At 38.7% G+C, this 22,683-nt stretch overlaps 2 protein-coding genes and 2 long non-coding RNA genes across 4 annotated transcripts; 2 read left to right on the forward strand and 2 right to left on the reverse strand.

Annotated features, from left to right (window-relative positions):
• Window positions 1-675: 675 nt before the first annotated feature.
• On the reverse strand, window positions 676-4,727 carry LOC130996190 (uncharacterized). The gene is made up of 2 exons (XR_009092429.1): window positions 4,218-4,727; window positions 676-3,787 (listed from the first exon to the last, which is right to left on the reverse strand). It is a non-coding gene; the product is annotated as an uncharacterized LOC130996190 (long non-coding RNA).
• A 559-nt stretch (window positions 4,728-5,286) lies between these two features.
• Window positions 5,287-7,831, forward strand: LOC130996189 (uncharacterized). Its single transcript, XR_009092428.1, has 2 exons — window positions 5,287-6,068; window positions 7,538-7,831. It is a non-coding gene; the product is annotated as an uncharacterized LOC130996189 (long non-coding RNA).
• Window positions 7,832-9,485: 1,654 nt separating this feature from the next.
• Window positions 9,486-10,036, forward strand: LOC130994160 (uncharacterized protein At5g19025-like). Its single transcript, XM_057919192.1, has one exon. It carries the CDS (start codon window positions 9,497-9,499, stop codon window positions 10,034-10,036), a length of 540 nt encoding a protein of 179 aa, XP_057775175.1. The 5' UTR covers window positions 9,486-9,496.
• A 1,664-nt stretch (window positions 10,037-11,700) lies between these two features.
• LOC130996187 (uncharacterized) lies at window positions 11,701-12,228 on the reverse strand. The gene is made up of 2 exons (XM_057921699.1): window positions 12,103-12,228; window positions 11,701-12,018 (listed from the first exon to the last, which is right to left on the reverse strand). The coding sequence occupies exons 1-2, from the start codon at window positions 12,223-12,225 to the stop codon at window positions 11,779-11,781; spliced, it is 363 nt and encodes a 120-aa protein (XP_057777682.1). The 5' UTR covers window positions 12,226-12,228; the 3' UTR covers window positions 11,701-11,778.
• Window positions 12,229-22,683: the final 10,455 nt, after the last annotated feature.

Below are 22,683 nucleotides of genomic sequence, written 5' to 3' on the forward strand. Positions count from 1 at the left end.
TTAAGAGGAATTAATTAAACTAAGAATGCAAAATTAATCAAATAGAAGACTCTTGAATTAAATCAATTAAAAAGGTAATTCGGCTCAAATAAATCCACACTAATTTAATATTTGATCATCGACGCAATAATTAATTAATCCATATTAACCAATTAGTTATAGAATACCGTGATACGCACTGATATACCCCAATTCCTACTTACTGTGTCGATAGACGGCTAGATACGCTAGTCCTGCCTATTCCCCTTATTAAAATATAACATAGCTGGATACGTCAGTCTTAGATTTAATATTCTAATAGCATTAAGATGAAGGAACCCAATTTATATCAATTATCCTAGATACGCTAGTAATAATTAATATACCAATTTATTCCTACTACGAACATGGTAGTTTTATCACTAATCAGCCCTATTCCAACAATTACGGATTGGAGGTGCTAATTGACTATAATCCAATTAAACCTAAGTTGGCCAGACTTAAATAAAATCGGAATTATCTTTAAACCCTAGGAATTAATCGAAATCAATAGGAATCAATTTTATGATCAATTAGGTCTCACAGATTATTAAATTAGTGCTTCTTTATTCTTGCCGAATTTAAAGTTTAGCTATTCATAATTAAACAAAGAACAAGCAAATAAATTAAAGTAAACATGAAACAAGAAAATAAAATAAGTAAATTGCAATTAAAATTGAAAGAGATCACCGCAATTGGAACAAAAGGAAAGGGATGTCTCCTGCCAAGTACGATCCCTAAGCAATTAACTCCCAAAAACATGAAATAAAAGTCTAAATCTAATAAGTAAAAAAAACGTCTGCTCCAAGCTAAAATAATGTAAAAGTGTATCTCAAATCCTAATCAAAGTCAACTATAATTCCTAGTCTAAAGTTGCGGCTCCCTCTAAACTAAGAGTCCTAATTGAAATCAAACTCAAGGGAATTCACTCTTAAGCGGCCGAACACCCTAATTTTCATGGGTTTCGGCCCCTCCCAAAAAATAACTAAAGCCCAAAATTAATTAAAAGAGTATTTGGCTTAATTAAATTACAAGATAAATATCTCCAAAGCCCAAATCTCTAAATCTCTCCACAAATTCGCCAATTCTTCAACCAATTTCTCGACTTTCATTCATTCTCCCATCTTCAAGCTTTCTCCTCCATCCATGCAATCCCTATGTCAAAATTGCACACAACGGGTAATATCCGAGCAAAAACAACGGGAAAACGACACAAAAATAGATAACTAAATCACACGCATCATTCAATTACTCTAATTGAATATAATTTTGCATTGGCCAATAACTTGCGGTCAAATAATATAGAGAATTTGAAGGGTTCTCTCGAAATTCAAATCGAGGAATGAATCATATTCTTGGCTCAACTACTATTTCTATTTGCCTCATGATGTACCCAACACAAGCCGTATCTACCCCTTTGATGGAGTGCAAGCATTGTACTTGGTCAAAGCACACCACTCAACAAACAAAATGGGTATTGACCTCAAGTCAAAAGACTATTACATACTCCATACACTATTAAATCATAGACACTAGAACAAATAATTTAATAGCAGGGTATACCAATACTCTCCAAAATATTCATGTGTCCATCACGAGAATCAAATTACTCGTAGTTGTGAGATCAACTACATTCTCTAAGAATATGATGCAAACCACATGCTAACCTATCGCATATCATCAATATCCATTCTTGATGACCATTGGTTAGGGCATCTTTAGAATTACACTCAAACCATTAATGTCTCACATCATTAATAGTAGTGATAATTCAAGGGAACAAATAAAAGAATAAAGTCAAACAATAAAATCAAATATTCTAATAAATGCACTAGCCCATGAAATCAAATAACATATATAAATGTGACCAGGTAAGGATGTCTCAATACAAATTGTTTCTAAGACATTCAAACCAAAACTCCCACTAAATTAAAGCCAACTTCCAATTAGTATGTGATACTAATTGCTTATATTTAATATCCAATATTAAATAGCAAAACAATTACTAGTTGCCACCTACCCAGGCATATAAAATGCGGACCACACATATTGGGCGCCGCCTACCCATACATAACAAAGTGGACTACATATACTGAGCGCCGCCTACCCAAGATAAATGCGGTCTTTAACTACTATAGTTAAATAATAAGCATAAAATCAAATAGCATGCTTATCACATAAAGACATAAATATCTACGAATAAAATCATTAATCAAATTAATATTTTATTCTCTAATTAAATATAGGTTAATCAATTTATATTAATTCTAAATTAATATAAATTTATTTATATTATTATTAATTCAAAACTAATAACAATAATTTAAATTTATTAATCCAATTAATAAATTAATTATGAAACTGGGGTTCAATTATTAATTCAAAAATAATAAAATATTTTTTTTTTTGTTACAGCCAGTCCAAAACCATTTAAATGAAATGCAGGCCCAGCCCCTTTCATTAAATAATTTTCGCAGCCCATAGAATCAAGGGCAGCCCAACAAAGGAAGCACAAGCCCAGCTCAAGGCCCAAGGGCCCGCGGCCCAAAACCCACAGGGTTTGGATCTGTTTTACAACAGCAGCCACTGCTGCTTTCTTCTTCCCGTCGCTTGATGCTGCGACGTCGCGCGTCCGATGGTCTTCACGCCGGTCGCGGCTCGAAGCCGCGTCGGAGAAAAGCGGCGACGTCTCCAAATGCCAGCCTCCTTCCTTACCGTTCGTCGACCACTCCGGCAGGAGCTCGAAGCTCCCTGTCGCCGTTCACCGCCCGGAGGCGTGCAAGACCTCCACCATCAGTCACCCTCCATTTCCGGACTCCAAGCCCGCATTATGGACGCGTTGCAGAGGGACAGCGGCGTCTCTGAATCGAGGCGCGACGCAGACGGCGGCGAGTGGTCGGGCGCGGCGCACCGGCGAGCCCCGACCCACCTGCACCGCCTCGTCAATCACCCACGCCCTCTGCATCGGCGGTGGTCGATGGCAGCAGCAGTGATCCAGCAAAGAAGGTTTGAATATAGCCCGGCAATATTCACCCAATTTCAGAAACGTCCAAAACCATTTCAAAAAAATCAATTTCAAAACAGATTTTGAACATATTTAATCCCAAATTAAATTTCTTAACCCATAAGTTATTAGAACACAATCACAATTGTAAATCGAGCCCCGGGCTCTGATACCACTGTTGATTATCCTTGACATCATCTAATGATACGCAACATAATATACATTCAAGGATTACATCTAGATTTACAAATGCATCATGTGTAGAGATAAGCACACAACAATAAAAATAACTTACTCGTTGTGTGGTAAGTGTGCGTCTCGATTCTTGCCGTGAATCCACTACTAAGGTATCCATGTGTATGTTGATTCGATGCAGAAACAATTCTAAGTACACGATTCAATCTTTGACAGCTAGGAAATCTCCGATTGAAACTATAGTGTGCTCTCTTAGTGTCTTGTAAGCCAAAAGACCCCCCAACTTGTAAGACCAAGAACTCCTTCTTATAAGCCAAAGAATTCTCTTACCTTGTAAGCCAAGAGTTGTCTTCTCTTATAAGCCAAAGAGTTGTCTTACTAAGAAAACCAATTCTACTCCAAATAATTGGTCCAATCGTCCAACTAATTTCCAATTAATTAAGTGTTATTAGAATATATCAAATATATCCTAATCTAGTCCATAATATCTTTCAATATTATCATATATTACCAATACCGCTCATGCCAACGATGCAACTAGCAAACACCCATCTCAGCTCCTTGAGAACTCTGAAAAATTAAATCATCCATATTCATATATAAGTATTAATCTTATTTTAACCAAATAATCACCAATTTCGGGTTAATATTAGAAACCAGATGAATTACGATCAAAATCGTCATAATTCTGGCAGGCAAGTCAATGTCATTAATCTCAGATAACCAAATAAACTAATCAAGGATTATGGTTAGTTAGTAGCTAGGTTACTTCATCATCGAATTTCATCTTCCTCATAGACACGCAGATCAATTCAATGGTGGGCAGAACCAAGAACACCATTCAAATACTAAATATTCCACATTTTCAGACCCTACATACCATAATCAGAACAAAGGGAACGAAACCAGAAACATCCTCATCAAAAACACTTACCACACGAAACCTAATGTGAAAACTGAAAAAAACAAAAATCTTATGGGGAAGGCAGTTGAAACTAACCTGAAAAAATTGGATAATTCCATCGGCTCGGGGATTCAATTAATAGGTGCCCCAAAAATCCCCCACCGAATTTCTGTCTCTTTTAATCGAACACCTGGTGAGTATGCGCCAATGTGTGTTTGGAGCTGTGGTCTGTTGGATGTCAAAGGAGAGATGAAGCAGCGCCGCTGTTGCTGCGGATGCTTTCCGCCGGCGAACGGTGGCAGAGAGGAAGTAGAGAGAGGGGAAAGGGTTTGCGTAGGTGTTTGTGTGCGTGTATCGATGAGGGAGGAAGAGAGATGAGAGGTGGCGTCAGGCTGGGAAAGAGGCGGCGGCGTTTTCGCCGGAGAAAGAGGGGAGGCTGCGTTTAGCTCTCTGTGTGTGCGCGCGCCGTCTATATCTATTTATTATTTAATATTATTTAATTTAAAGTAGATTAACATTTCCTACACACACATGTTCCCGCCAAAATAAATTTCATTCCATGTGCTCCAAATTATTCAAGCCAGATTTGCAAATAAAGTGATGTTGAACGGCTACTCCCTCCGTCCAATTATTCATGGCTCATACCTTTCGACACGTAGATTAAGAAGAATATAATTAAGATAAAGTGAATGCTTAGATGAGTGTTTAAGGATTTTTTTATTATTTTTACTAAAACTCAATAAAGTGTTTTTTTCTTCTTTAACTTAACAATTTTAATTTCTTATTCAGATTTTTAATTATTCTATTTACGAAAATACAATAATTAAATTTAAAAAATTAAATAAACCTTCTGTCCTAATTATGCGAAAGCCTCATTTGCTGTTAAGGAACCAAAAATTGAAGAAGGCGCCACAAATTTTCGATGGAGTATATTATATCTATCAATAAATTATTTAAATAGAAAAAAAAAATTATTTTTTAAAATAAAAATAATTATTTTATTGTATTTTCTACATTGTAATTATTTTTTTGTACCTTTTTATTTTTATTAAAAGAAAAAAAATGAGTAAAATGTAGAGACTACAATAAAATAACTAAATCCTATTTTTATTTAAAAAATAAATCATTTTTTTCTCTATTTAACTAATTTATGGGTGGCCACAATATGACAACATAGATTTTTATCTTTTTTTTTGATAAATTTACAATATTAAATAAAATAAAGTCATAGGGGACTCGAACCCAAGACCTTTGGCTTTAAGCATTAACCTCTTACCGCTTGGCCAACACACGCACACAGCAACATAGATTTATTATTGCAAATATTTAGGGCTGGTAAACCGGTGCCGGTTTTTCGGTTAAAATCGTAACCGAACCGGAAAAACCGGTTATCGGTTAACCGAAAATCGGTTTTTTCCGGTCCGGTTCGGTTATCGATTAGTATTTCAGCTGTAAACCGGTTAATCGGTTTAACCGGTCGGTTAACCGATTAAACCGATTAACCGATTTTTTTATTAAATTAATTAATTAATAGTATATTATATTAAAATTTAAAAAACCCCACAAATAGTTAGGGTTTGAGACTTTGAAATTGAGTCTGTCTCACTTCCGCCTCCCCTTGCTTGCTTCCCGTTCCCACCGGCGCCTCCCTTGCCTCCCACCGGCACCGGCGCCGCTACCTCCCCCCGGTGCTCAGCCAGTCAGCCTGCACTCCGCCGAGTCGCCGACGCTCTCCCAGTCCCAAGTCCGCCGCTGGCCCGCTGCATTTGCCATCACCGACCGCCGCCCGCCACCCCAGCTGTCGTCACCTCGTTCACCACACTCCGCCGGCGCCACTCCCTCCGCCTTGTTCTTCTTCTTCTCGGCTATAACTCATTCTGCCGGCGTCGCTCCCTCCGCCAGCGAGCAGCGTCGCCCCCTCTGCCGGCGTCGCTGCTGTGCATTCAGGTATTAACGAATAACAATCTCTTATTTTCTTTCTTTTTTAGGCATCGTCCAATTTGGTTTTTGGAGGTGGTGACTTGGTGTTGGAGATGATATACTACTGTTGTCTGCTAAATGCTGATTGGAGTTTGGGTGCTCAATTGCTCATAGTTTTGTGTAAATAGCTGTTGTAATGGTAAATTTTGTGTCAATAGCTCATCAAGCAAATCAGTTAGCTGCTGTAGCCTATAAATAGTTGTTGTAAATTACTAGATTTTGTGAAAATAGCTGCTGATTGGTATAAATTTTTGTGTGCATAGCTGCTGTAAAAAGTTGCTGTGAATTGTGATAGAGTGCGACTTTGAAAGAGTATTTTAATTTTGTAAAATAGTTGCTGGTGTAAATAGTTATGTTAGATGTAAATAATGGCTTGATAGTTGCTGGTGTATTTTAATTTTATAGAGAGTTGCTGTAAATAATTTTGTGGAATAGTTGTTGTTATAGCTTTGATAAATTTTGGTTTCGATATGTAAAAATTGATTGAAAGAGTATTTTAATTTTGTTAGATATGTTTGAACAAAAATTTCCCTAATCTCAACTTATACCAATTTGATCTAAAAGCAAACTGTTTCAATGTGTGTTCTTGTTTACTTTAATTGTGGTTAAATTGATGCTTAGGTTGGGAATTTGTTTATTAGAATTAGAGTTGTTCTTTTTTTAAAAAAAATATAACATTACAAGTTTGTATAAAATATATTTTTGTTCTAAATAAACATAAAATATTAGTTGGTGGAGTGGATAGGACCTCATTCTTTCTTTGAAAGGGCAAGGTTCAAATCCCACTACTTACAAATTTATTAAATTCGAATCTTTTGGAATCTTTTGGATAAGGCGATTGAGCCTTATCCGGTTCCGGTTAACCGGTTCGGTTTTAACCAAACCAAAACCGAACCGACCGGTTTACCAGCCCTACAAATATTGGCTATTTATCTTCATTCCATGTGTTTTGTGGCTCGAGGCAGATTTGCAGATATTTCTCATTAATTAGCCATCATTGAGGGTTGAATGCAGACTTGGGCTCTAGGATTTCAGCCTAAACTGAAATTCATATTCACTCTAAAAATTGGCTATATAAACCAAACCAAGATATGCCAATGTCACTCTGTAGAGCTCTACATTTTCTCTAATGCTCACTTGCAATTTTTTCTTTTTATATAACATTTGTTCTTGCACTACTATAATTTCGGTTTATTCTCTATTGTGCTTTCAATTTACCCATTTATTGGTTGGTTAATTGCTCACTCCGCCTAATGTACAATATTTTATTCTTTTGCTATGTTTAAGCTATTACTGTTGCATTTTCTTTAATGTATTTCTCGCTTTCATATTTTTGCGTGTTCTTTTTTCCTCCTTATTTATTTGGATTTGTTAAACCAATGAATGTTACATATACAGTGCTCTTATATTTGCTAATATTTCTAAGTTTGTTGCAGATGGATGCTTCTTTGAGATTTGAATATGTCAAAAGTCCTTCAATTCAATTCAGCATGCTCATGACCTGCACCATTCAAGTAAATATTCATGTATGACAAGGTTGATATGCTACCAAGTAATCTCAATGATATGACAATATTGGTTTCACAAATAGTTCATACAACTCATGTAATCATGCAAGTTCACTAGCAAAAGATTGAATGAAAACATTAGTTTACAAGTAAGGTGCAGGTCGAACCATTTTGAGTCGGCATACCTACTCATTCTTTCTTTTGAAATCTATTTATTTGCTACTTCCTCCGTCCACCAATTCGTGTCTTAATTTCTTTTTTGGTTCGTCCATCAATTTGTGTCCTACCCGTTTTTAGTAACTATTTATACATTTTTTAATTGGTGGATCCCAATAAACAATACATTTTTTCTCCACTCAACTAATAAACAATATACTTTGTGAGTCTCGTTCTCCACTCAACTAATAACCAATACACTTTTTTTTAAACCCGTGTTTCCTCCCCTAGGTCACGAATTGGTGGACGGAGGGAGTATTAAATTTTAGAAAGAAAAAAACCATTAATTCATTGAAATTGTGTTTGGACATGACAAAGTGAAAAAATGGGAAAAAGATGAGAACAACTGTTAAATATTAATGGTTTGCGTTATTTACCTTTTGTTTAAGGTTTTCTGTATTCTTGATGCTGGATACGTAGTCGGCAATTTCTATATGTAATCTGCAAATGGAAGGGAATTTGAGCTCTTATATAATTAAATAGACACACACATCCATTATTCATATATAAAAGCATAAAATTATTAGTAGAGTCACACATGTTGGATAAATAAAATGAAAGACGAAACTATTTCTAAATCATTAATTATCAGTTTTCTGTTGTTATATCAAACATAGGTGCTATTGAAAAGATTGAAAAGCATTACTCCATTGCAAAAGTTGAGTAAATGTGATAGCTTCATATACAACTAACATCCTACATTCATACCTCTGCAGACTTGAATAAATTAGGCTAATGTCCTTCTTCTTCTTCTTCTTCTTCTTCTTCCTCTCTTTCTCTATAAATTAGTAAATAAAAAAAAATTAAAGACCGTGGAGGACTCGAACCCAGCACATTAGGTCTAGCTTGAATATTATTTTGTACTTAGGGATGGGGTAAAGATAGGACTAGACACTACAAAAAAACCGACGATTACCGGCGGCATTTGCCGTCGGTAATGGAGAGGCGGCCGCCGGAAATTAAACTACCGGCGGCATTACCGGCAGCGTCTCACCGCCGGTAATTTTCTCGTCGGTAACACAATTACCGGCGGCAAAACCCGCCGCCGGTAATTAACGGCGGTAGGTACCGCCGTTATATTTCCTCGGTGAACGGCGGAGATATGCCGACACATTACCGGCGGCGACCTTGCCGCCGGTAATATTCACCGGACGGCAGCGGTGAATATCACCGGAGATTATTCTCGTTACCGGCGGTAAAATGCCGCCGCTAATTACCGGCGGCATAATGCCGCCGGTAATTTTTTTTTGTAATTTAATTAATTAATTATTATTTATTTATTTATTTATGGGTTAAGTACCAAATACTCCCCCAACGTTGGGGCCCCTATCGCGTATAGGACCCTATAGTCAGGGTAGGCGCTGTTTACTACCTCAACGTGGCTAAACCTAAGCAAATCCCCCCCTGCATTTTAACACCGTTAAGTCACCGTTTAAAAAATTATTTTTTAAAATTTTTTAATTAAGATGGTCTCTCTCTCTCCCCTCCCCCCATCAAGCATCCTTTCCCGGCGAGAGACCATCGCCCCTCCGCCGTGGTCTCCACCTTCCTAGACAACGCAAACCCCGTGGAGCCCGCCGCAGCCGGTCCGGCCTCCCCAACAACACGTAGCCCCGCACCCTAACTGGGGCCAACTCCAGCGATCTCCACCACTCCATTTTTATCACTAACATGCGCCATCTCCACCACTCCATCACCGCCATGGCCCCTTCCTCCTCCCTCAGAAAAACCCCAATTCCAAAAACCCCCGCCCCCAACCACCCGAATTCCCCAAACTGCCCCTCCCTCTGCCGCCACTCGCCCTCCGCCACTCTTGACCTCCTCATCTTCATCCTCGTCCTCTTCTCCGGCGCCTTCCTCATCGTCTCCTGCTTCTCCTATCTCTTCCAGTCGCTCTCTCTCATCCTACCCCCTTTCTCCAACGTGGCCGCGCATTTCCACCGCCATTTCGCCTTCAATCCGCAGTCGCAACTGATCTTCTTCACACTGTCCGCGGTCTCCTTCGTCGGCTTTGTAATCTTCTTCGAGATCTGCTGCGGGCACAGATCGAGGAGGAAAGGGTGTAGGGGGCTGAAGAAGGCGATGGAGTTCGATTTGCAGCTGCAGGGAGAGGAGCTGCTGCGCTCCGGCGACGGGAATAAGGCGGTGAGAGATGTGAATGAGCTGTCGTGGAAAGGGGGCGGCGGGCTCCACGGGGTTAGCGTCGTCTAGGAAGGTGGAGACCACGGCGGAGGGGCGATGTTCTCTCGCTGGGAAATGATGCTCGATGGGGGAAGGAGGGGAGAGAGAGACCATCTTAATTAAAAAATTTAAAAAAATGAATTTTTTTAACGGTGACTTAACGGTGTTAAAACGCAGGGGGGGATTTGTTTAGGTTTAGCCACGTTGAGGTAGTAAACAGCGCCTACCCTGACTATAAGGTCCTATACGCGATAGGGGCCCCAACGTTGGGGGGGGGTATTTGGTACTTAACCCTTTATTTATTTATTTATTTATAAGTTAGACGAACTTCCCAGTCGGTCACCCATCTCAGTTGTGCTCTAAGTCAAGCACGCTTAACTTTGAAGTTCCTTTCGAATGGTCACCAGTACAGAACACTCGTATTATTGATATATATAGTACCTATTAATTCATTTAAAGTCTAATTCAATATACAAAATCATATATTCATAACCTTATAATATATCGAGATGGTATCGATGAGATGCTGTTAATTACGGATCGAACTCGTTTTTGTCTTTATTTTTATGTCGCAAAAGTATTTATTTATTAATTTATTATTATTATATATATATATATATATATATATTTATCAATATAGTTTATACACCATTAGTATTTTATCATGATAATTGTATTTTGAATTTATTTCCATACGTCCTTATTTTTATAAAAAACAAGGAGATAATTTGTTATAAGATAAGTAATTTGAATTTATTTCCATTCGTCGTTATTTTGAATTTATTACTTTGTTACGAAGTAATTGTAATGTTGTTTGAAAACATGAAATTAATAGTTTCTCAACATAACATAAATGTAAAAAGAAAGTGCAAGTGTAATTTTGTTCCTAAACATAGTTCAAACAAATAGTTCAGGCTAACATGAATTAATTAAATAGTCCAAAACATGAAATTAATAGTTCCAAAACATAAAGTGCTGCTCAAGGTAGCTGACCCGTCCGCCTCATGTACTCCTCGAATTGAGCCATACGTTGCTGGAGGGCCTCACGTTCTGCTCGTTCGGCCTCTCGTTCTGCTCGAGAAGCCTCTCGTTCGGCCTCTCGTTCTGCTCGAGAAGCCTCTCGTTCGGCCTCACGTGCTGCTTGTTCGGCCTGAAGGCGCTCTTCCAGCGTGAAGATCCGTGTCTCTTACAGCTGCTGAGACATCATGGAAGTGCCTGTGCTTTGAGAAGACCCCCTACTAACCTGGCTCCTACCGGCACTTCCAGTGCCGTAGAGCTGGGACCTGTCGAGCCGTACGATCTCCAAGTAGATCTCAGGCAGCCGGTCCTCTCGCCCAGTCTCAACAGCAATGCGACGAATCTCCACCTAATTCAGACATAACAATTGAAAATTGTATTAAAATAAATACATTTCACTATGAATTACTAATATTTGATTAAACTTAAATGCTTACATCTAGTCTCTCATCCCTCGCTGACAGAAAAGTTCCATCCTCGCGCATGTGGAGGCGGAGGAAGGTGCTATAGTTCTGTGCAGTCGGGGGGAGTCCAGTCTCCAAGCTCTGTCCATGCATGCATATAAGATAAATAAGTTATTATTTGCGATATTATATATATATATATATATATATTTTTTTTTTTTATTTATTTATATATATTACTTATGAATTTATTTGATAATTACTAACCAGACTCTGCTGCAGGATACGAGTGGACTGAGACCCTCCCACGTGCCTGCTGATCCCTGTACCGGGTCCATCGGGCTCAGACATCTAGTTCGCACGTGCTCGCTGGGAAACGGCCTGAACAGCCTCATGCATCCAGTATGCCTGGAGTCCTGTCCAGAATTTAGCAGACATCCAGAGGGGTCTATCCATCTCCCGACCTTCATCGGTACTAGCCCTGAGCTTCCTCTTGTAGTCGCTCATCATGTCACTGTACCTCTTAGGGGCTTTCTGTTCCCACATGCCCTTGACCTCAAGCTCGTCCTCAGGCGACCAAGCAAACTCTTTCTGTTGAAAGAAATAGTTAATTTAATATATAACATTTTACAATAGATAATGATAAATTTATATGCACTATAAATTCAATCATACCCGTAATTCTTCAAAGTACGAATCCTTCACAGCCGGGGGAGTCAACCTCCAAGTGTACCCGCCTGGGTTATCCACCCTCGTAAATGCTTTAGTGCAGGCTTTGGCCAGGCCCACTGGCTCCATCAAAGCACTGTGTAAAACTAATTTAAGGATTTGTTTGCTATACGAAAAATAATTATTTAAATTAAAATACTTACCCATTAGGCATCCTCTGAAAGACAATCCTCCCATGTGCTTCCCTAGTCGAGTTGGCCCTGATGGTGGCAGCTGTAGGGCCGGTGGGCTTTCTAGCCCGTGAACTACTAGACGCCTGGGGAGTCTCAGGAGTCGCAGAAATCCCTGTACCGGACCCATCAGATGTGTCATCAGTCGGCTGCTCATCTCGACCAGATCGACCAAACGAAAATAGACTTCTACGACGAGACATGTTACCTGTTTCAAAGGGATTTATATAAGCATTGACACACATAAAATATCATGAATTACTTGAATCTAACGAAAATTCGACAGCATAACCAATTTTAGTCATGTAAATGTATATTAGACATAAGGAAGTCGCATCTTACATAATGGCTAAACCACACAAGAAAATTGTTATCATATGCAACCTCTAACTCCGCTCCGGTGATTGAAGGATTTGCATATCGCATTTCCCCCTCGAAGATCCTTGGATACAAAGAAAAAGTTATATGTTATTACCTATGTACGATGCTGAAAATATATATAAATTGAACGAGAATACTCATTTGATATATGTGTCTGCAACCTCCGCACAGTTGCTCAAAACATACATGTGTGCAGCAATGTATTCTTTTGGCTCCATGTATCTCCTTGTAGTTCGACCAATCGGACGTCCAACTGATTTGAATATTGCAAGTACATTGGGATCATCGTTCTCGACAATAGGTTCTTCAATATTGCGAGGCAAATTTCTCCACTTTGTAGTCACATGATCCTCAAAGTAATACGAAGAGAAAGTTGACATTTCTTCTAGTATATATGCATTGCTGATGGATGCCTCAACCTTGGCTTTGTTTTTTATATGATTTGTCAATGTCCTCAAATATCGTTCAAAAGGATACATCCATCGATACTGCACTGGACCGGCAAGCCGTTCTTCATCTGCCAAATGAACAGGTAGGTGCTCCATTGAGTCAAAAAAACTCGGTGGGAAGATACGCTCAAGTTTGCATATAGTAACAACTATCTTCTCACTCAGGGTTCCCATATCATCTATTGAGATGTTGCGAGATGTTAATTCTCTGAAGAAGAAACTTAACTCTGTAATTGCCTCCCAAACGTTCTTAGGAATAAGTTCTTTAAAGGCAACAGGTAGCAGTATTTGCATGAACACGTGACAATCGTGACTTTTCATGTTGTGCATCTTCAGGTTGTTCAAATCAACGCATCTGCTAATATTTGACACGTACCCATCGGGAAACTTAAGACTTTGTATCCATTGTAGTAAAATCTTCTTCTCATCCCTTTCAAGCGTGTAACATGCTTTTGGATACTGTCGGGCTCCATCCAATTTCTTCAATTCAGGCCGTTGACAGAAGACGTTCAATTCTTCTCTCGACTTTTCTGTATCTTTCGTCTTTCCCTTCACATTGAGGACAGTATTGAACACATTATCAAACACATTTTTTTCAATGTGCATGACATCCAAATTATGTCGAATCAAAAGATCCTTCCAATAGGGAAGATCCCAAAATATGCTTTTCTTCTTCCACCCTATATTTTGATGTTTTGCGAGTTGAGCGTTTCTCCCATCAAAGTCTTCTGTAACCTTTACGAAGCCCAACTGCTCTATTTGATTCAAGATTTCTGTCCCCGATCTCTGTTCTGGTGCATCCACATTGCAAGTCTTATTCTTCAAGAATGATGTTCTATTTCTTCTAAACACATGGTTACGAGGTAAGAACTTCCGATGATTGTCAAACCACGATTGTTTTCCACTCTTCGTTAGAGTGAAAGCTTCAGTATTCTCCATACAATGTGGACATGCCAATCTCCCAGCTGTACCCCACCCAGACAACATAGAGTACGCTGGAAAATCACTGATAGTCCAAATAAGAGTTGCCCGCATGTGAAAATTTTGCTTCACAGATACGTCGTAAGTGTTCGCACCTACGTCCCACAAATATTTCAACTCTTGTATCAGTGGCTGCAAGAATACGTCCAACTTCATCTTTGGATTAGATGGCCCAGGTACGAGAACTGTGAGGAACATGAATTGTTCTTTCATGCACAACCATGGAGGCAAGTTATATGGTGTGACAATGACCGGCCAAAAAGAATATTGACGTCCTGATTGTGCAAAGGGGGCAAAACCATCTGTAGATAGACCTAATCTCACATTTCTGGTCTCTTGAGCAAATTCAGGATAAACTGAATTCAAGTGTTTCCAAGCCGGAGAGTCTGCCGGGTGGCGCATAACCCCATCGTCTGTTGAAGTCGCATGCCAACGCATATTCTCGGTTGTTGCTGCAGATGCAAACAACCTCTGCAGTCGGGGCGTCAAAGGAAAGTAGTGCATCTGTTTGGCGGGCACCTGTTTCTTTCGACGACTTCCAGATGCACGCAAATTCTCCTTATATCGTGATTGGTCACAGAACATACAACTATGTAGCTCACTAGTTTCCCCCCAATACAACATACAATTATTAACACAACAATCGATCTTTTCCACGGGCAAACCCAAACCGCGCAGATTTCTCTTCGTACTATAGAAGTCTTCTGGACAGTTGTTATCCTTCGGTAAAGTATTTCGAAACATCGAAGACAACTGATTGTAAGTTCTCTCTGACATGTGACTTTCAGCCTTTATGCTCATGAATTGAGTCATCCAGGATAACTGTGAGTAAGTGTCACAGGATGGGTACAATGGATTATCGGCCGCGTTCAACATGTCGTAAATCTGTTGAGCATCAGGATTGGGCGGCTCCTCCAGATTTGACACATCTTGATAATTACTAGATCCAGCACGATCATGCACCATCCTTTCGTAGTTATTGTATGACCCATCATCCTCATCCATTACTTGGTAATTACTAGGTCCAGCATGTTCTGTCGCCATACACATCAGTGCTTCCCCGTGATAAACCCAAGTTGTGTAATTGTGGACAAATCCACGCCTAGTAACATGTTTTCTGACTGTAGGTACAGATAAAAAGGCTTCATTGTTACACTTCTTACACTGGCACCTAATGTTACCTACTCCATCTGTATACGCGTTTGATTTATCGCATAATCAAGGAAACTCTCCAGCCCCGTTTCAAATGCAGAGCGATCATTGTATCTCACATACATCCACATGCGATTATCACTCATTCTTGCAAATTCTAATTGAAAAAAATAAATAAAATATCATAAATTACTTGAATCAAACGAAATTTCGACAGCATAACCCCACTATCCTAACTACCAAGTGCTCGACTCTACCAGCAGCTATAGTGACCATAGTGGTCCTAATTTACTAAGCCTATACTAGGTCTACCCGGCCCCCCTAATGTCGAAGCAATAATACAATACATATAAAGCAATAAAAAATAAAGTAATAAAATTTAAAACAATCATTTGTTGGGAGAAAATCCTTAAGAAATAATCAATTTCTATCCCAAAGGGAGAAGATCCTTAAGAAATTGATTAAATCTATCCCACAATATATAATATCATATCATTTCATGATAAACACATACTAGCATACTTAAAATTCAATTAATCATACTTCATTTAACAAAATTATTTAACATAAATAAATCTCTAACAAATTCATACTTAAAATTAATCATGCTTTATAATTAATCAAACTTTAATTTAAAATTAATCAAACTTCACATATTATAAATTAATTAAAATTAATCAAATTAACATTAATTAGATTCTAACAAAATATAATATTAAAAAACAAATTTAAAATTAATTAATCATACTTCAAATATTATAAATTAATTAAAATTAATCTAATTAATATTAATTTTAATCTAACAAAATAATTAATAAATAAATCAAATAATTAACGAGAACGAAAGCGTACGGTAGTGGTCGGCGGCGGAGCAGTGGCGATGGCGGTGTCGGCAGCGGCGCGGCGTCGTTCAACTGAAATATTGTTAAAGAAATTAATTAATAAAATGAGATGAAAGTGAGAGATAATTAGAGAAAGAGAGAGAAATAATACCTGCAGGGGTGGCTGGCCGGAGGCGGTGGACTGACGGGGGCGGTGGCTGGGCGGCGGCGGCTGGGGGTCGGCGAGGCGGCGACTGTGCGGGGGGAGGCGCGGCAGGGAGGGGGAAGGGTTTGAGAAAGGGGATCTGTTGTGCGTGAAAGGGGATCTGCGTAATTTCAATTGCAGAATTACCGGCGGTAAAATGCCGCCGCTAATTACCGACGGCAATGTCGCCGGTAATCTGCAGTGTTTTTAAATTTAAAGTAAAATTAAATTATTTTGTAAATACCGGCGGCGAGCCGCCGGTAATTAGCGGCGGCGAAAATGCCGCCGGTAAATAAAAAAAATGACCCGCTTTGTTTTGCCGTCGTTGGGCCGCCGGTAATTACCGGCGGGAAGTTCGCCGCCGGTAATTACCGGCGGGAAGTTCGCCGCCGGTAATTTCGCCGGTATTCGGCGGTTTTTTTGTAGTGAGACTAGGGCCATCAATGCAAAAAATTATATCTTGTGAATCGTTTATATTTTGTTCAGATAGATTTGAAAGATTCCCGCTGATTGTTTCCTCAAATATATAAGAAATTCCCCACTATCCTATGTCATAAATCCATATATATTAGTTTCAACCGAAGTGTTGGACATTAATAATAAGGTAATCTTTATCACACCAAAATAGTAAGAGCTTTACTACACAAAATTACGTAGCTACCTAATATTATGGGGCGAAATTTAAAATGCCCCAACTCTTATGTTTTTTTTGAAAAATGCCCTCTCTTACTATACAAAGCAATCCATGCCCTAATTGTGTGAACCACCGAAAATGCCCTTTGAATTTGATGGGTGTGCATTGTTTTCCACAAAAGTTCTTACACATCTATGACAAAGTCTTACAAAAGTTGTTAAAGTGTAAGAAAAACATCAATGTCATGAATTAAAGATTGAAATCGGTCAAAGAAGTGTTGGAAAAAGTGAAAGACTGAAACAAAAAATAATATTTATTTATTTTTGAATTAAAATCGAAGGTTTTAGAAGTAAATCGTAGGCTAATTAATCAATGGAAAATAAATACTAAAAATTAACACAATCGATATTAGCACTCAAAACACACACTGGAACAAAAAAACAATGTGTCTGACCGAAAAAAACAAGTGTCCGACCGGACACAAGATTTCACCGGTCGGACACATTTGTTGTCGGTCGGACAGATGTTTTTTTGGTTCCATTGTGTGTTTTTAAATACTAAAAATTAACACAATCGATATTAGCACTCAAAACACACACTGAAACAAAAAAAACATGTGTCCGACCGTAAAAAACAAGTGTCCGACCGGACACAAGGTTTCACCGGCCGGACACATTGTTTTCCGATCGGACAGATGTTTTGTTGGTTCCATTGTGTGTTTTGAGTGCTAATATCGATTGTGCTAATTTTTAGTATTTATATTCCACCGATTAATTAGCCTTCAATTAATGGACAGATATTTTTAAAAAAAAAATTGATGATAAACGACAAATATGATGTGACATAGCCTTGTCAGTAAAGTATTCATGTCAAACACTCTAATTTCATTGAAATTCACGTGAAATGAAGGAATCTTTGTTTATATATGAGATCTAGACGGACACACTCCATTGCAAAGTGAAAAAACACTCAAACTCAATAGAAATTATAATATTTTCCAAGTGGTGAAGCTATTATTTGTGAATTCTCTCATCCGAACGTTTAAAGGTATGTCATTTTACGTTTGAAATGTAATTTAAGTTGGTTATTGTTTATTTTCAATGTTTTGTTTGATCCTATATGCTTATGTGAATTATTAGCATATTATAGCATACTTTATGATTTAAAGCTACGTTTGAAGGAAATACATGTGAATTAGAGCACATTCTATCATGTTTTAAAGTATTTATTAGTAATTATTACTTACATTTTAGTAATATACATATATATTGCTACATAACTCTTGTTAATATGCTCGAAAATCATGTGTCCGCCCGGACAAGTGTTCTTGAAAATGTGTCCGGCCGTGTGTCATTATATATTATGTAATACACGGCCGGACACATTTCCTCGGAAACTTCCCCGGGTGGACAGATGTTTTTCGAGTGTATTAACATGTTATATGTTATATTTTTACATTTTATTCCCTTTACATCATATATTTATTTATTTATTATTTTTTCTGTAGATGAATGAATATGGGAGGTACTTTGTGGTTAATTATGGAGGTGCCTTCAATGGTTATGAGTACATCGGTGGCTCTTCTAAGTGTTTGCATATTTTTGGAGACACAATGGCCTCTACGGTGTACATGATAAATCACCTGATGTTGGAGAATTCATTGAGCACTAATTACAGCTTGTATTATTTGACGAAGAGATTAAATGGCAGGGTATACAGTAAAAATCTTCTTGCCGATGACAATGATTTGCTTCAGTTGCTGGTGTCCCAGCCACATTTTTCTAGAGATTTATGTTGTCGAAGACGATTATAGTGGATGAGTATATGTTCCTTCGTTCGATCTCCCTCAATCTTCCGCATATGGAGGTGAATCTAGTGCAATATTCGAAGGTGGGGACGGAGAAATGCCCGTCACCCGTCAGAGCAGATAAATGCCCGTCACCCGTCAGAGCAGAGAAATGCCCGTCAGATCAGAGAAATGCCCGTCACCCGTCAGGGCAGAGAAATGCCCGTCAGAGCAGAGAAATGCCCGTCACCCGTCAGAGCAGAGAAATGCCCGTCAGAGCAACAATTATATTTCATTTACCCCAACAATATTCATTTTCACAAGAAAATGATCTTTAAGCCAGTATGTACCCAAATCAAAATTCAACGCAGTTAAACTAACAAAATTCATGACAGAAAATGGATGACTCGTAAGGAGCATGTCCTTCACTATAATAACCAACAAATGTCTATGAACATCAAAATTCAAGTATGTTTCACAGGTTCATCTAAGTGTTTGCATATTTTTGGAGACACAATGGCCTCTACGGTGTACATGATAAATCACCTGATGTTGGAGAATTCATTGAGCACTAATTACAGCTTGTATTATTTGACGAAGAGATTAAATGGCAGGGTATACAGTAAAAATCTTCTTGCCGATGACAATGATTTGCTTCAGTTGCTGGTGTCCCAGCCACATTTTTCTGAGATTTATGTTGTCGAAGACGATTATAGTGGATGAGTGTATGTTCCTTCGTTCGATCTCCCTCAATCTTCCGCATATGGAGGTGAATCTAGTGCAATATTCGAAGGTGGGGACGGAGAAATGCCCGTCACCCGTCAGAGCAGATAAATGCCCGTCACCCGTCAGAGCAGAGAAATGCCCGTCAGATCAGAGAAATGCCCGTCACCCGTCAGGGCAGAGAAATGCCCGTCACCCGTCAGAGCAGAGAAATGCCCGTCAGAGCAACAATTATATTTCATTTACCCCAACAATATTCATTTTCACAAGAAAATGATCTTTAAGCCAGTATGTACCCAAATCAAAATTCAACGCAGTTAAACTAACAAAATTCATGACAGAAAATGGATGACTCGTAAGGAGCATGTCCTTCACTATAATAACCAACAAATGTCTATGAACATCAAAATTCAAGTATGTTTCACAGGTTCATTTAACATATCGAATTGTCCCCAGACAAGTAAATAAAGATCATCAAATTGTATCACCTCGAGAATTAGATGAAAATCCCAAACACGAGTAAAATAGTTCACCTCTTAACAGTGCAATTTCTATGCTTCAGATTCCCTAAACAACATACCATACCAAGTCACAAGTACAAACAAAAGGAATTGATCCCACATTTCTGGAATCGAGATTTTCGATTGTAGAGAGGATCAGGCGGAGAAATTGAGTCCAGAAGATTTTCCTACCAATCAGGCAGCTAAACTCAGCAATTCCCTTCTTGATAGCATTGAACCCCCAAAACAAAGCAAAATCTGCCCCAAAACCAAAGCAAAACTCAGAGCTAAACTTATTCAAAAGCATGATTGATTCATGTAATTTCAACAAAGTGAGGACATGTAACTTAACTTTATCATTGATCAAATAGAACTAGTGTGGCACTCCCTTTCGCCGGAGAATGCAAAAACAGACCCCAAAATTAGAATCCCATCTTCCCCCTCTTCGACTGTTGCGACTAGTACAGCATCACCTCGACCTCTCCAATCTCGGCTCGCCGCAAGGTCTTCACACATCAGCTACTCAGATCCGGCAGCTGCCGCTCCGAATCGAAGCTAGGGCGGCTCCGATTCGAAACCAGATTTCAACATCAACGCGTGAATCTGCCTCATTTCCCTCAATAAGCTCGACAACAAACAATTCCAGCAACAACAAGTGGGATTGACGGGTAGAAAACTATGAATTAGGGCTTTGCAATCGATCCCTTGCCAGAATTCAGGAATCCCATGTTAAAGGTGTTTTGCAGTAATTTCGTGAGAATTTCTTGAAGCTCGCGTACTTAGGATTCTTTTAGGCTTGTTCCCAAATCAGATCGCAGCCATATCGAGAATGAAACACCGCGATTCTCTGGCTGCGGAGAGCCGTGGCGGCGGCAGCTAAGTTGAATCGGCCTTGCGGCGATGATTTCGCCGGAGATTCCAGAGCAGCGGCTGTTCGATCCGAGGAAGAAAATGGCCCAGCGCGTTTTCCCCAATTCTTTCCCTTATTTTTTCTTTGAAATTGAAACGATGAACAGTAACCCAAATCCCTAATTTCCCTAATTTCTTTTCGATGAACAGTAATCTGATTCCCCAATTTCCCAAAATTTTTTCCGATGAACAGTAACCCGAAAAACAATGAATCTCACGCCTTAGCTCGATTTTCCCACAGACGGCGCCAGTTGGTGAAACGAGAAATAATACGTTAAATAAAAGCAGTAAACGACAACGGATTTACGTGGTTCGGTCGAGAAGACCTACGTCCACGGGGTTTTTGGGGGTTTTCCACTATAATTGAAAGAGTATTTTACAGCTTACAAGTTGTAGGCTAAAAATGACTATCCCCTTAAATGAGAGCTAAATGGAGCTATTTATAGGAAAGAGAGAAAGTAAGGCCCATTAATCCATTAGCCCTAAATAAATGGGCCCAAGCCCCTATTACATGAGCTTCGCTTCTTAATCGAACCGAGAGTCAAGCTACGCTGCTGTAGTAATTCCCTGTTAAGTCCAATTGAACCAAATATTAATAATAATAATAATAATAATAGCATGAATAATAAAGATAAAAGGAAAATACTATAGCCCTGTTTAGCACAGCGCTGGTGCATATTTCAGTCCTCATCAGGTACTTTACATAATTAGGGCATAGAATAGAATGCTTTGTTTTACTCCCTCCGTCCACGAAAGAACTTCCTATTTTTCCTTTTTGGGACGTCCACAAAAGAGCTTCCTACCTATTTTTGGACTATACCCCACCACTTATAATCCTCTTACTTTTCACTTTTCACAACTCCCAATATTAATTATAACACATTTTCACCACTCCCAATACACTCAACTACCTTTTATCCACTCTCAATACACTCAATAATATGTTTACTTAAAACCCGTGCCACTCCTTCCTAGGAAGTTCTTTCATGGACGGAGGGAGTATAATTTAGGGTATTTTTCCTATCAAACTTAAGGATGTGGGCATTTTTGCCTATTAACATTAATTTGAAAGTATATAAAGACTAGTCATTCTTATCGAAATAGGCTGACATTGCTTCTAGGCCGTCCCTCGGCCCATTAGAAGTATGTAAAAGCCCGGTCTATAGAATGTGGGCTGTTGGCCCATTAAGCGGATGCTAAGTTTGTTGCCATGTATTGTGAAAGATGATCGTGTTTCACATGTCTGTTGTGCGAGTGAAAGCCGTATGGAAGCTTTCTTGGGTTGCCTGCTTACCACCACCTCTTTTCGTTTTAAGCGTCATGTTTATTTTGCTGTTTATGACAAGTGTACAAAATTTGGAAAGAAAGATGTGCTATGCTTTGAGCTATTGTGAGGCCAATAAAAGATGCTCTATATGGAGGTGTTTAAGAGTGTTTGGTTTACATGATTCGATTAGTGATGAATGATCCGCTCCTACACTCTAATCATGCAATTAGATTATTATTTATCATCTCAAAATTAGATTTATTATTTAATCAAACCAAACACCCCTATGTGTATTATTCTGTCACCTCCAAATCACATGAAGAACAACTCTTGGAAACTTGATTGTTGTGCCTAACGTATACATTTTCATATCAATCAAACCACCGTTTCAAACTCACTGACTCTTGGCTTTATAGTTGCTTGATTAGGTTCATTTCATCGAGGGTTTGAATGGCAATCTTCCAAAGTTGAATGTAATGCAAGACTATCAAAGGATTGAAGAAAAAATATCAATCAACAAAGAAGATATGATAACACAATTTTGGACAC

This window comes from Salvia miltiorrhiza, chromosome 7 (genome assembly GCF_028751815.1).
Source record: "Salvia miltiorrhiza cultivar Shanhuang (shh) chromosome 7, IMPLAD_Smil_shh, whole genome shotgun sequence".
Classification (NCBI taxonomy): domain Eukaryota; kingdom Viridiplantae; phylum Streptophyta; class Magnoliopsida; order Lamiales; family Lamiaceae; genus Salvia; species Salvia miltiorrhiza.

Excerpts from the sequence above, each read along its gene's own strand:
- LOC130996187 (XM_057921699.1), bottom strand. The coding sequence starts at position 12,225 with ATGGAGCCAGTGGGCCTGGCCAAAGCCTGCACTAAAGCATTTACGAGG. Across the intron at positions 12,019-12,102 it reads CGTACTTTGAAGAATTACGG|AAAGAGTTTGCTTGGTCGCC; the intron begins GTATGATTGAAT and ends TTCTTTCAACAG.
- LOC130994160 (XM_057919192.1), top strand. The coding sequence starts at position 9,497 with ATGCGCCATCTCCACCACTCCATCACCGCCATGGCCCCTTCCTCCTCC.